Here is a 12,569-nt window from a genome sequence, read left to right as displayed (position 1 = left end):
TATTCTAGACTCCTAGGTGACCAGTAAACAATTTTAGATATAATTTCTTTGTATGCAAGTAGGACTTGAGAGCTTTAGAGGGAAGCAGTGAACTTCTTCCTCTGATCTGTTTTTAGGGCTTTGGTGCCCTTGAAATGTATGTTTCTATTAGTTATCCAAGTTCATTAAAACACATTTGTCACTACAAAGAAGGGTATAGAGAAGTCCGGGCCCAGTCTGGCCCGCAGGAGGGCTCCCTCCAAGTGACTTTGCCCTGTGTGTCAGAGGCTCTTTCTCCTTTTCTCACTGGGGTCAAACACTTAGAAAATGAGCTGTTTTAGACTCATTTCACACAAGCCTTTGTCCTCCTGCGGCTTCTTCACTTGGCACAGTGCTGCACGGGTGCAGAGGTCTCTTTAGTTGGGTGCTGGCTTTGGAGGGGTAAGTGAAGCAAATGACCCTGGGATTGCCCTGTCACCTAGCCCTGTCATCCACATTTGCTACAGCCTGTCTCTTGGCTGTGGTGGTGACAGAGGAGGGCAGGCTTTGCTTGGTGAGGCGGTTGCTCTCATTCCACAGGACTCAGATCCTACCCCTTCGATGAAGTGGAGATCTTTTGACAGAAAGCCTACGGTAAAATCAACCTGGCCTGAGGCCCGTGTGAACAGGAGAGGCCCAGAGAATAGGTAGCCAGGATGATGTCATGGCCACCAGAGATTCAAGAGTCATCTTTGGGATTGGGGATTTAGCTCAGTGGTAGAGCGCTTGCCTAGCAAGCACAAGGCCCTGGGTTCAGTCCTCAGCTCTGAAAAAAACAAAAAACATAAACAAAAACAAAACAAAAAAGAGTCATCTTTACTTTCTGACCCATAAATTCCGTCTCTTAGACTAGTTCTATGATGGAAAAGATCAAAATACAGACGAGTAGTTATTCCCAGAGGTGTTCCCTGCAGTGTTGGTTACACTAGCCATACCTAACCAATCATAAGGGTATGACTCAGGTAAATTGTGGGAAAATACCCATGGCAAAATGTTTAGGGAAAAAAATTACCTCTAGTGCTCATGAGGCTGAGCAGGAAGATCATGAGTTCAAGGCCAGCCTAGGCTACATCCAAAGCAAGACCTTGTCTCAAAATAAATGACTTAATTAAATTAAACACCTTTTTTGAGAGGAAAGCGGACTATAATTTTCTGCATGCATATGATATCAAGTGTGCAAAGGAAAGTCACAGGGAAAATAAACAGAAGCATATGCCAGGCTGCTTGGTGCAATTACGCTTTTAGATTTTCTTCTTCACATCATTCCACACATTGCAGATTTTCTACAAAAAGAGCACACGTAGCTTTGATCCTCAGGACAGCATAGCAATAAGCAGGAGGAAAAACCCTCCTCTGCATGCGATTATGGAGGCACCAGGTTTTGGGAGGGTAGATGGCACTGGGGGCCTGGCTCAGATCTGTGAGCCATCTGGTCCCAGAGGGTGCTGGGGGCGGGGGCACTGTGGGGCTGAGGCTGGAGTGGGACAGGCAGAAGCAGGTGTTTACCAGGAGGAGCCGACTTTGGCCAGAGTTGGAAACTTAATGCCTTCAGGGTCCTGGCAGGTGGCCTGGGTGAGCAAAGCTGTGCCCAGTGGTAAGTGGAACTGTGGCAAAGCACAGATGTCCTGCTTGTAAGAAGAGGCTGCTGCAGGGCCTCATGGTTGTCACAGGACCAGACCTTCCATTTCTTTTGAAATAGACAAGTCTCACTTTTTTTTTTTAAACTGGCACCTAACTGGCAATCATTTTCAACCCTGTGTTCTGTACACCACACAGGTGGACAGTTGACCAGTGAGTGGCCACTGGCCCTGCCCTTATTGGGGGCATCCTCCCATTACCCCAGCCCCACCCTCACCCCTCCAGCCGGCACAGACTGAAAGGAGCTTCCTTTTGTCGTTCCTGCAGAGAATGAGCCTCCGTCCCCTCTGGTGTCTGGCATTATTGACTACAACATGCCGCTCACCTCCACCTACTTGAAGCAGATGAAGCTGCGAGTGATGAGCTCTCAGGAGCAGGTAAGGTACCTACTGTCTCCCCCAGAGACCAGGAAGTTGGGGGGCATTGCCTTTCCAGGCCTGGGGGCCCCGCAGCAGCCTGTATAAACGGGCAAATCAAAGAGACCCTTATCTGGTCATCTGGCCCCCAGCCAGCAGAGAGGGCAGAAGTGCGTCCTTCCTGGGAGTGTCTTCTGAAACCTGGTCACTCAGCCTTGCCAGGCTTTCCCCAAGGATATTCAAGGGAGAGGTGCTCCAGAGCCACAGACCTTGGCTCTCAGGCCCTCCCCTCTGTCTGTTGCACTGCTGGCTGCTTGCCTGTGGCCTCTGTCATTCTTGGGTCCTAGACAGGCCAGGAAGATGGGCCTTGGAAAGTGGCCCAGGCTAGATAAGGCCTTGGGGCTCCCTGGTTGTTCAAGACTTCCAGATGTGGTTTGCCAAGGGATGTCAGGCACCATGAAACACCCCCCCACTTGTGTCTCCCCACACAGTCCACTTGCTAACCTCGTACAAAGCAAATAGCCTGCCTTTCAAAGAAAATCTGGGCGAGTGCTGTCCTCTCCCTCTGCTCTGCTGCCACCAAAATCAGGGCATTCCTTCCTCACCTGTCTCCAGTGCCCCACCTCTGCTGATATCAAGTCCCCAAGGCTTAACTACAGGAGGGGGAGCCTGTTCTCCAATGGAATCCAGGCCAGAATTCTGGGTCCATGCGGCCTTGCACTGCAAGCCTCTTGACAATGCAAACGTGTGGGAGGGGGGGAGAGTGGGTGAAAGGTGGGGAGCCTCATGGCTGGGCCTGGATGTGGCAGGGTGAGTCTCTGCAGCAGCTGGGCCTGTGCTACTCACTCTGAGCACTCAGGCTGTTTGGCTTGACCTGCTGAGCTGCCTCCCAAGCCCCACAACCCAGGTTCCTAGAGGCTAAAGGAAGGAAGCCAGCTTTGTTCTGGAAGGCCAGCCTCTTGTGTGTGCTTCCTCCTCACCCAACAGTACCTGTCGTAGATGGCTGCAGTCAAAGGCAGTGAGTGTGTGCGGGGGTGGGGGTGAGGGGGTAGGGGTGGGTGGGGGTGGGGAGCCTGGAGGTGGGGCAGAGCCTGCATCGTTTCTGCTTTGCGGTGGCAGTCTCGGGGTGTCATGGTTGTGCTAATACTTAGGAAATTTCAGTCCTACTGCACAGATCCCTGATGATTACTGAGGAGGAGTCGTGGCCTTTGTTTTCCTATAACCATCCACAGTGTCAGTTCTCCCATATGAAGAGCCAGGCACAAAACACAGACAGCTGAGAGCAGTGCCACATGGCCTTTTCTCTCCTGGGGCAGGCAGCTGGATCTGGGTCGCCGCTGGGGCCAGTGTGGTCAGTGTGGTGTGCAGACGTGACCTCTCGTCCGTGCCCCTGTCAGGTTTATTTGGTTTTAAAATCTCACTATCAGGGCTGGAGAGATGGCTCAGTGGTTAAGAGCATTTTGCTGTCCATTTCCAGAGGACCCGGGTTCAATTCTCCACACCCACATGGCAGCTCACAACTGTCTGTAACTCCAGTTCCAAGGGAACTTGACACCCTTACACCGAGTGACACAAAATAAAATTAAATTAAAAAAAAATTAAAAAAAAAAATCTCACTATCGTTTCCCTTGTATTGGTAGAAGGGAGGCAGATTAACAAAGATGGGGCCCTTTCTGTGAGCCAGGCTCTAGGGCTTAGCAAATGGGGCCCAGTGGTGCTGTTGTGAAGCCTGTCCTCCAGGGTATGTGGTTATGGATACTCAGGGTGTCCAGCAGAGGGTCTGCGGCAGAGACAGGGAAGGCTTGCCACAGCAAAGGATGCCTAAGATGATGTTAGATAAGAAAGAAAGAGAGCCGGGCGGTGGTGGCGCACGCCTTTAATCCCAGCACTCGGGAGGCAGAGCCAGGCGGATCTCTGTGAGTTCGAGGCCAGCCTGGGCTACCAAGTGAGTTCCAGGAAAGGCGCAAAGCTACACAGAGAAACCCTGTCTCGAAAAACCAAAACCAAAACAAAACAAAACAAAACAAAACAAAACAAAAAAAAAGAAAGAAAGAGAAGTCCCAGACCATAGGGAGAACCCACACAAAGGCCCCAGGGCCAAGGCGAGAGTCGGGCTGCTGATGGAAAAGGGGATACTCACAGCCACACTCGAGCATCAGGCGAGTGTCTAGCAAACCAAAACTCACGGACTGATTGTCCTGGCCAGGCTCAAGCTACTCCCACAATAAGACTGCAAGAGTCATTGTCCCCAAATATTCTGGGAGTCTGGCTGCAGCTGGGGCTGGGGGGTGGGAAGACTCAGAGCAGTCAGTTTCCCCCGACAGGGGAGGGGGTCAAAGGGCAAACCCTCCTTGCATACTGGCAGGTGAAGCAATAGCAATATTCCACATTTCCTTGTGCCTCCCACCTGTCAATCTCCAGCGCCCCCATCCCCCCTCCACCCTTCACCGGCCCCCCCCCCCCCCCCCCCCCGAACAGCAGGGAGCTTCAAGGCCTCGGTCTCTCAGGCAGCAGGCAGCACTATTGTCCCTGCTTTATGGCTGGCACACAGGAGAATAAGAAATCACTCTGCTCACCTGATTGTTTATCTACAGCATCAAGGAAGGGCCAAGGACCAGAAGCCTCTGATGCTCCTGCTTGAGTTGAAACTAAAAATACATAGCCTTGCATTAGAAGCCTCTTCCTTACCAGTGAAGGCAGAGCAGGGTCCTCCTTAGGGCAGGTGATGTCCTCTCATCCAAAGTCTACCTTGGCCTAAGTTCTGCCCTGTCATGTCCCACATCCCAAGACAGTTTCACTCCATCCCTGTGACCACAGAGTGCCAACAGCTGACACCTGTAGTGTCTGCAAGCTGCTGATGTGAGCTGTGTGGAAAGGAAAGACAGTCCCCAGTAACTGGGGCCAGGCTAGAAAATGTCAGTTAATCATGCACTGTGGGAGCAACTGCCCAATCATTCGTTTTGGGGTTTTCCAACATTGCACATCCGGGAGACAAGGGGGAGTCAGGGTGCATGTGCACCTCACCTTGTTCTGATCAGACAGTGAAGAGAGGAGGTGGGGTTTTCTTGCAGCTGGCCAGTCATGTTGTTTGATTCAGATTAATATACTGGGAATTTAGTCCTTCTCTGTGTCAGATATTAGAAATATGGAAAGCTAATACCAGGGTCTGACACCTGGCAATGCCCCCCCAATACACACATAAAAGGAAACTCTGATGATAATATTTACCCAAAGGAAAGAGATTCTTCTTGAGGTCTGATTTGGTGCAGCAAATTGTGGTGGTATTGTGTTCCCTAAAATATTGTGCACCCTAATAAACTTATCTAGGGTCAGAGACAGAACAGCCACTAGATACAAAGGCTAGAAAATGGTGGCACCCACACCTTTAATTCTAGCACTCCAGATGTAGAAATCCCTCGATCTCTGTGAGTTCAAGGCCACATTGGAAACAGCCAGGCATGGTGACACACGCCTTTAATCCCAGGGAGTGATGGTAGAAAGCAAAAAGATATATAAGGCGTGAGGACCAGAAACTAGAAGCATTTGGCTGGTTAAGCTTTTAGGTTTTGAGCAGCACAGTTCAGCTGAGAGCCATTCAGATATGAGGACACAGAGGCTTCCAGTCTGAGGAAACAAGATCAGTTGAGAAGTTGGCCAGGTGAGGATAGCTGTGGCTTGTTCTGTCTCTCTGATCTTCCAGTGTTCACCCCAATACTTGGCCTCAGGTTTGATTTTATTAATAAGACCATCTAAGATTCCTGCTACAGCAAATATTTTCCATTTCCTCAGAATGCAAGGTGATACGGAGTTAAAAGACACTCTGTCTACAGAGACCTCCCCAAAGACCATGACTCCAGGAGTTGCCGTCAAAGTGGCCACGATAAATTGCAAATACGGGCTATAGTGTCCTAAAAGAGGTTTTATTTCCTGCCAGGTGTGGTGGCCCATCCCTGTAATCTTGGCACTTGGAAAGTAGAGGCAGAAAGATCCCAAGTTCAAGGCCAGCCTGGATTAAAAAAAAACTCAAAACAAGAGGATTTTGCTTATCACGAACTCTCTTCTAGAAATACAGAACTGAAACCACACTTGGTTGTACAGATGATAAATTTATCTTCTTAGAGGAGGCAGGGTAGGGAAATGTGGTGAGCTCTGAGCCCTCAGGGAACAGCTGAGAGCCTTCCAGGAGAAGGTCAGGTCCCAGGAAGGGATTCAGGCTGCACTGTGGGCCTGAGTGAACCAGTAGGTACCGACTGACCTGTCAGTTTCCAAATCCCCTTCCAGAGGGTGCTCTAAGCACTGAGAACTGCACTGTATTCTTCGTCATAGAATAACCCATTTACTGCCATTCACTTTTTCTTATTTTTCCGTTCTTTTGTAATTAAATAACACAGAGACTCTGGAGAAAAACCAGTAACAACAATAAGACAAAACAAAACTACCCCCCCCCCCAAAAAAAAAGCACAAGAGCAAGAACACAGTGAGAAAGATATATCATCTCCCCCGCCAAATACCTGTCCACTTCTACCCGCCTTCAGGAGCACCTTGCTAGCTTTGCCTGGACACCGGGAGCTACCTTAAGTAGGGAAATTAGAGCCAGCCATGCACACCTTTAAACCCAGTGCTCAGGAGGCAGGCGGATCTCTGAGTTCAAGGCCATCCTGGTCTACAGAGCTAGTTCCAGGACAGCCAGGGCTGCACAGAGAAACCCTGTCTGGGAAAAAACCAAAAGGACATAGGGAGGGTGGGGGCACCCATGATATCACTTGTCCACAAGAGGTCCATGTGCCTTCAGTGTCCCTGTGGTCCTGACTGCTCCTGAGATGCAGCGCTTGAAAGGATATCGAACTATGGAAGCCACATTTGGAAGCAGGGCCACCTTGCCCCCCCCCACCCCCCCCCCACCCCGCCCCCATGGGAACTTCATTGCTCAGAAGCAGAGGCAGAGCCCTGATCTGCTCCTCAGTCTCCTCGCCCCACATGTTCTGTTCCGAGGGAAGACTGCTCTGGTCTGTACTCCCAGCAGTGCTAATGTCTCCTAATGGTTTTACTGTTCTCATAGCCGCGTGAAGTGATGTAAGCTCCATTGTTCAGTCCAGCCTGCTAGGGGCACCATCTTGCCTCCATTAACTTCTGCCTCCTCTCTTTCATTCCGCCCTAGTCCAGATACTCTCCCAGTCTTGGGGACAGATGGTCAGGACAGACCTACCTCTACTAAGGGTATATACCTGGAACCTGCAGGCTCACTTGGGGTCTCCAAATGATTTCCCTCGTTACCTGGAAAGCAGAGAGCTGGCACTGTTCCCAGTCAGGATTCCAGACCACTACCCCACTTCACCCTGGGCGGCTTTGACTAAAGGCATTTCACTTCTCTGTCTTCCATTTTGTTCATTAGTTACTTGAAAGCCAAAATAATACACTTTCCTCATAGGTTTTTCTGTTTGTTTGGTTTAGTTTGGCTTTTTTGTTGTTGTTTTTTCAAAACAGGGCTTCTCTGTATAACCGCCCTGGCTGTCCTGGAACTCGCTTTGTAGACCAGGCTGGCCTTGAACTCAGAGATCCTCCTGTCTCTGCCTCCCAAGTGCTGGGATTAAAGGCGTGTGCCACCACCGCCTGGCCTGGCTCTAAAAGATAATATTTTTAATTGTGAGTATGTGAACATGTGTGCTGATGCCTGGGGAGCCTCCTGGAACTGGAGTTACAAGTGGTTGTGAACTGCTGGCTGGGAATCTTGGGTCCTTTGCAAGAGCAGTTCTTAACTACTGAGCTTTTTCCAGGTGTGCCCCCCCCCCTTTTTAATTATATTTCTTTCTTTATTTTGTGTGCGCACTTTGCGGGGAGCATTGTGTGCCACAGCATGAGTGTAGAGGTCATAGGACACTTTCAGGACATGGTTCTTTCCTCCTACCCTGTGGGTCCTTGGATTGAACTCAGGGTGTCAGTGAGGCTTGGCAACAGCTGCCTTTACCCACTGACTCATCTTGCCACCCCCACTCATAAGGGAGCCGGATGATGTGAAACATAGCAAGCACTGGAACGGGCACATTAGAAGAAGCACTTTCTGAAGTGCCGGGGATGGAACCCAGGGACCCACACATGCTAAGTGAGATCTCCATCACGGAACCATCTTCCCCACCCCCTCTCACCCCCTCAACCGCCACATTCACTTAAAACAAAACAAAAAGCTAATGTAAGGGCTGGGATGTAGCTCAGATAGCACTCTAATAGAGTGTTTACCCAGCTGGCTTGAAGCCCTGGTCTCAGTTCTCAGCACTACAATAACCAGGCAGAGTGGCCTATGCTTGTCTTCCCAGCACTAGAAGAGGCTCTGAATTTCAAGGTCATCGCCAGCTACATAGTAAGTTCCAGGCCAGCTGATCCCTTGCTCAGAAGAACCCAAGAAAATGGGAAAACAAAGCTAACAAAGCAGGAGAACAGAGGCTATGGCAAATCCATACGATTTTTAAACTTTTTTTGAGTGTGTGATTAAGTGGCCTTAACATACTCGTATCATGTTGAGTTACAACCATTACCAACTGTCTGTATTCACAGGTGTGTGTGTGTGTGTGTGTGTGTGTGTGTGTGTGTGTGTGTGTGTGTATGTGGGGGTGGGGGGCGCACAGAGAATAACCTCAGATGTCATTGCTCAGGTGTCTCTCTTCCATCACCTTTTAGACAGGGTCTCTCTCACTGGCCTGGAGCTGCAGTGGGCGGGCTGACCAGAGAGCCCAGCCTGCCTCTGCCTCCAGCTACCGCGGATGTAAGCGCACCACCAGATCCAGCTTTTCACGAGCTGTGGCGAGGGCTTTACTGACTGAACCCTCTCCGCAGCTCTAGTTCAGGTTTCTTCTCGTCACTTCTACCGAAGCTTGTGCCCAGAAAGGAGCCACCCTGTGTCTCTCCAGCTCTGTAAAACCTTGGTTGTACTTTGTGTCTCTGATTTGGCTGCTGCAGGTCCCTCACAGGTGTGGCCTCAGGCAGTATTGTCCTGCCTCACCTGGATGCATTGACTTAGTGCTGTATCTTCAGGGTCCTTTGACTCAAGGACTGTGTCAGAACTTCATCCTTTCACAGCTGAGAAAAATCTCTTTGCATGAGACTGTTACTCTATCTCTCCACCCATCGGTGGACATTTGAGCTGCTGGGACTGTTAGCACATCACTCATTTTTTAAAATTTTATTTATTACTATTATGTGCATGTGTGTGTGCACACGTGCACGCGCCTATACTTATGTGTTTGTATGTGCACCGTGTATGTCCAGTGCCCACAGTAGCCAGAAGAGGGCATCAGATCCCCTGGAACTAAAGGACCCAGAGTTAGTCAATATATAGGAACTGGGAGCTAAGCCTGGGTCCTCTGCAGGAGCAGGCAGTGCTCTTAACTGCTGAGCCATCTCTCCAGCCCCATAACCACATCACTTCTTAATTATTTCTTGAAGAAGGGAAGCATTGAGGCGGGACGGTGTTCCCTCCCTCTGTGCCCTTCCTCCTCTTTTTTGTCTCATGAGCTTTTTCAACCTACTCTTTGATCAGAATAACCCAAGAAAATGGCGGACCCAAAGGAGAATCATTGTCCCTCGGTCACAGTGAGTCAGACTGTGCCTGGCTCCTAGGTGCTGCCCTGGGCAGAGAGGGTTAGGAGCTGCAGACAGTGATGCCCTCCTCCTTTTCCTCCATAGTTGAGGTCACATGAGAGTTTGGAGGAATAGCAGAATGGGAAAGTGTCCACATCTGCTATAGCTCAGTGTTTGAACTTGGCTGGCCTTTTTACTAAGGTGTTGTTTGTTTGTTTTTATGTGCATGAGTACTTGCCTGCGTGTATGTCTGTGCACCCTGTGCATGTGCTACCCATGGAGACTAGAAGAGGGTGTCAGATCTCCTGGGACTGGAGTTAAGGATGGTTATGAGCTCTCATGTGGGTGCTGGGCAGGTGAGGGCCCCGGCCCTCTGCAAGAAAAGTGCTCTTAAGAGCTGAACCATCTCTCAGAGGTATGGGTGTGTCTCCCTTAAAATTTTTTTTAATGATTTATTTATTCTTATTTTATGTGCATTGGTGTTTTGTTTGCATGTGTGTCTCCTTGAGGGTGTCAGATCCCCCTGGAACTGGAGTTATAGACAATTATGAACTATACCATGTGGTTGCTGGGAATTGAACCCAGGCCCTCTGGAAGAACAGCCAGTGCTCTTAACCGCTGAGCTCCCTGGGTATGTCTCCTTAAAGTGCAATCTCTAGAGAGTAGGATCGGACCTTCTAAGCCTATGGAGAAAAATAAAAGAAATAAAAATTGCTCATCACACCCAAGAGTGGGTCGATGGGGGAACAAGAAGAGAAACCACAACTATAAAGCATGAAGACAAGAGCTGCAGCTGGAATTATGGAGAGTGCTTGCCTGGTGCCTACAAGGCCCTGGGCTCCGTCCTTAGGACCCCCATAAAGCACCACTGAATCTAACACCAGTAAATCACAGGGCATGTGAGTGGCTTAAATTCCACTACAGAGACAAGAAGGCTCAGATGGGCCTTTTTAAAAAATAGCAAAAAAAAGACTGTGATGGCTCATGCCTTTAATCCCAGCATTCAGGGGGCAGGAGTGCAGAGGCAGGCAGATCTCTGAGTTCGAGGCCAGCCTAGTCTGCAGAGTGAGTTCCAGGACAGCCAGGGATACACAGAGAAACCCTGTCTTAAAGGGGGGTGGGGGGGCGTGGCTGGAGAGATAGCTCAGAGGTTAAGAGCACTGGCTGCTCTTCCAGAAGTACTGAGTTCAAGTCCTAGCAACCAAATGTCCTGAGTTTAATTCCCAGCGACCACATGGTGACTCACAATCATCTATAATGAGATCTGGTACCTTCTTCTGGCATGCAGGTGTACATGAAGGCAGAACACTGTATACATAATAAATAAATTTTTAAAAAATTAAGCAAAATCTAACCATTTGGTATTTACTGATATGTTTATTAATGAGCAAACAAATGTTCATTGTTAGAAAGTGCCATGTGCCCATGTTGAAAGGAAACCTTCCTGGGGATGATCAGAGTGTTCCTTTTTGGCTAGCCCTTGGGTGGAGAGGTCAGATGTTGTGAGGCAGCATCTTTGTGCTATGGCATTCAGTATGGCTTTGCCTTCTTCAGTTTTCATTAGTCAATATCTGAAAAATGTCAGTGTCTGCATCCAAGCAGTACAGGTGGACCTGGAGGCATCCATGACTGTGTGGCCTTGGCCAGACCACTCTCACTCTCTTCCCTGGGCTCGTCCGTGCTGGGGCAGGGGCCATGCCCCTCACCCCCAGACCTTGCTGTTCTTGCTGGCCTCCTCTCTTGTCCCACCTCTGGTCTTCTGGAAGAAGACCTCTGTGGCCTCTGGGATTGCCCTCTTGTCCCCTGACCTGTACAAGGGGCCTGGCTCAGCTTGCTGCTTTGGGAGGCCCAACACCAGTGACCACGTTTTCGAGATCATACAATCTCTTGCCCCAGTAAATCTCTGGCTCTGGAGGAGGGTTTGAGCTGAAGCAAGAAAAGCAAAAGCAGCTGAAACACTGGCCTTGGCCAAGGTGGCTGCCTGGATTTCTCCAGGCAAGTGTGGTCCTTGGAGCATTTCCACCAAGGAGTTATGCTGACAGGGTCTGCCTGTGACCCCAGGGCAGCTTGCCCTCAGACGTGCCTGCTCCCTCTCTGCAGGCCTTGTATCTTTTCTTTTCTGTTTTTGTTTGTCTTCATTTTTACTTTTATTAGGAGGATACATTTAAAAAAAAAAACAAAACCTGTTGAAAACAGTAGACCCTGCCCCAACGTGCCCGCTTTAGTTTCTATTCTCAACATAGATGGCCTCTTCTCTTTTCCTGTCCCTCATCCATCTCTTCTATATTTTCTTTCTCTCTCTAAGTAACAAGTTTATACTGCTCGTACTTGTTTTATAATTATTGTTTTAATTTGGGCTTTCCTTGTCATTGTTTAAGAATTTCTTGCTATGAGAGATAGTTTGAAAGTCTTCCACTCCTGAAGCACATTCATTAGTTCTCTGTCCCTCAGTGTCCTGGTGTCTCTCTATTTAGATAAATCACTGTTTCTTATTTACAGTGTTACTGTGCACGTAATACTTGTAGCTGACCCAATTAGCATGCCAGGACTGCATTTGCTTTCCCTGGATTTCCCAGCGTTGGTCACTGCCTCTTTTCCTCAGCCTTGGTCCTGTATCTTTTGATCTTTCTTGTGCTAAGAAGGCTTGCCCCTTCTCTCTTTATGGGCTCAGATTCACTGCCTTTTTCCTTTTTCTTTTTTCCTTCCTTCTTTCTTTCTTTAATACCTCCTACATTTGAATCTCAAAAAAAAGCCAACAACAACAGCCCTGTGTTTCCTTTTAGTAATGTTTTCATTCTTGTGATAGATTATGTTTGAGAGGAGTTTTAGATTTACAGAAACATTGAGATGGGTGATTCCCACATTCTCCTCCACCCTGCTAGCAGTTTCAACTATTAGTGACGTTACAGTAGCCAAGTAGGAACCAACATTGATACACTGTTAACTGAAGTCCAAGTTTATTTCCCCTCTGAGACTTCACCAGTC

At 49.0% G+C, this 12,569-nt stretch overlaps 1 protein-coding gene across 3 annotated transcripts in view; it reads left to right on the top strand.

Moving 5' to 3' along the window:
* The window catches only part of Nol4l (nucleolar protein 4 like), a 125,423-nt gene that overhangs the window by 61,242 nt on the left and 51,612 nt on the right, over positions 1-12,569 (top strand). For all 3 annotated transcript variants that reach the window (XM_052722446.1, XM_052722447.1, XM_052722448.1), the window contains exon 4: positions 1,924-2,033. In XM_052722446.1, the coding sequence (XP_052578406.1) occupies positions 1,924-2,033 (110 nt within the window). The remainder of the gene's footprint in view (positions 1-1,923; positions 2,034-12,569) is intronic.

The sequence above is a fragment of the Peromyscus californicus genome, unplaced genomic scaffold, assembly GCF_007827085.1.
Source record: "Peromyscus californicus insignis strain IS unplaced genomic scaffold, ASM782708v3 Scaffold_7__1_contigs__length_154581171, whole genome shotgun sequence".
Taxonomy (NCBI): domain Eukaryota; kingdom Metazoa; phylum Chordata; class Mammalia; order Rodentia; family Cricetidae; genus Peromyscus; species Peromyscus californicus.
This window is presented reverse-complemented; position numbering and strand designations above follow the sequence as displayed.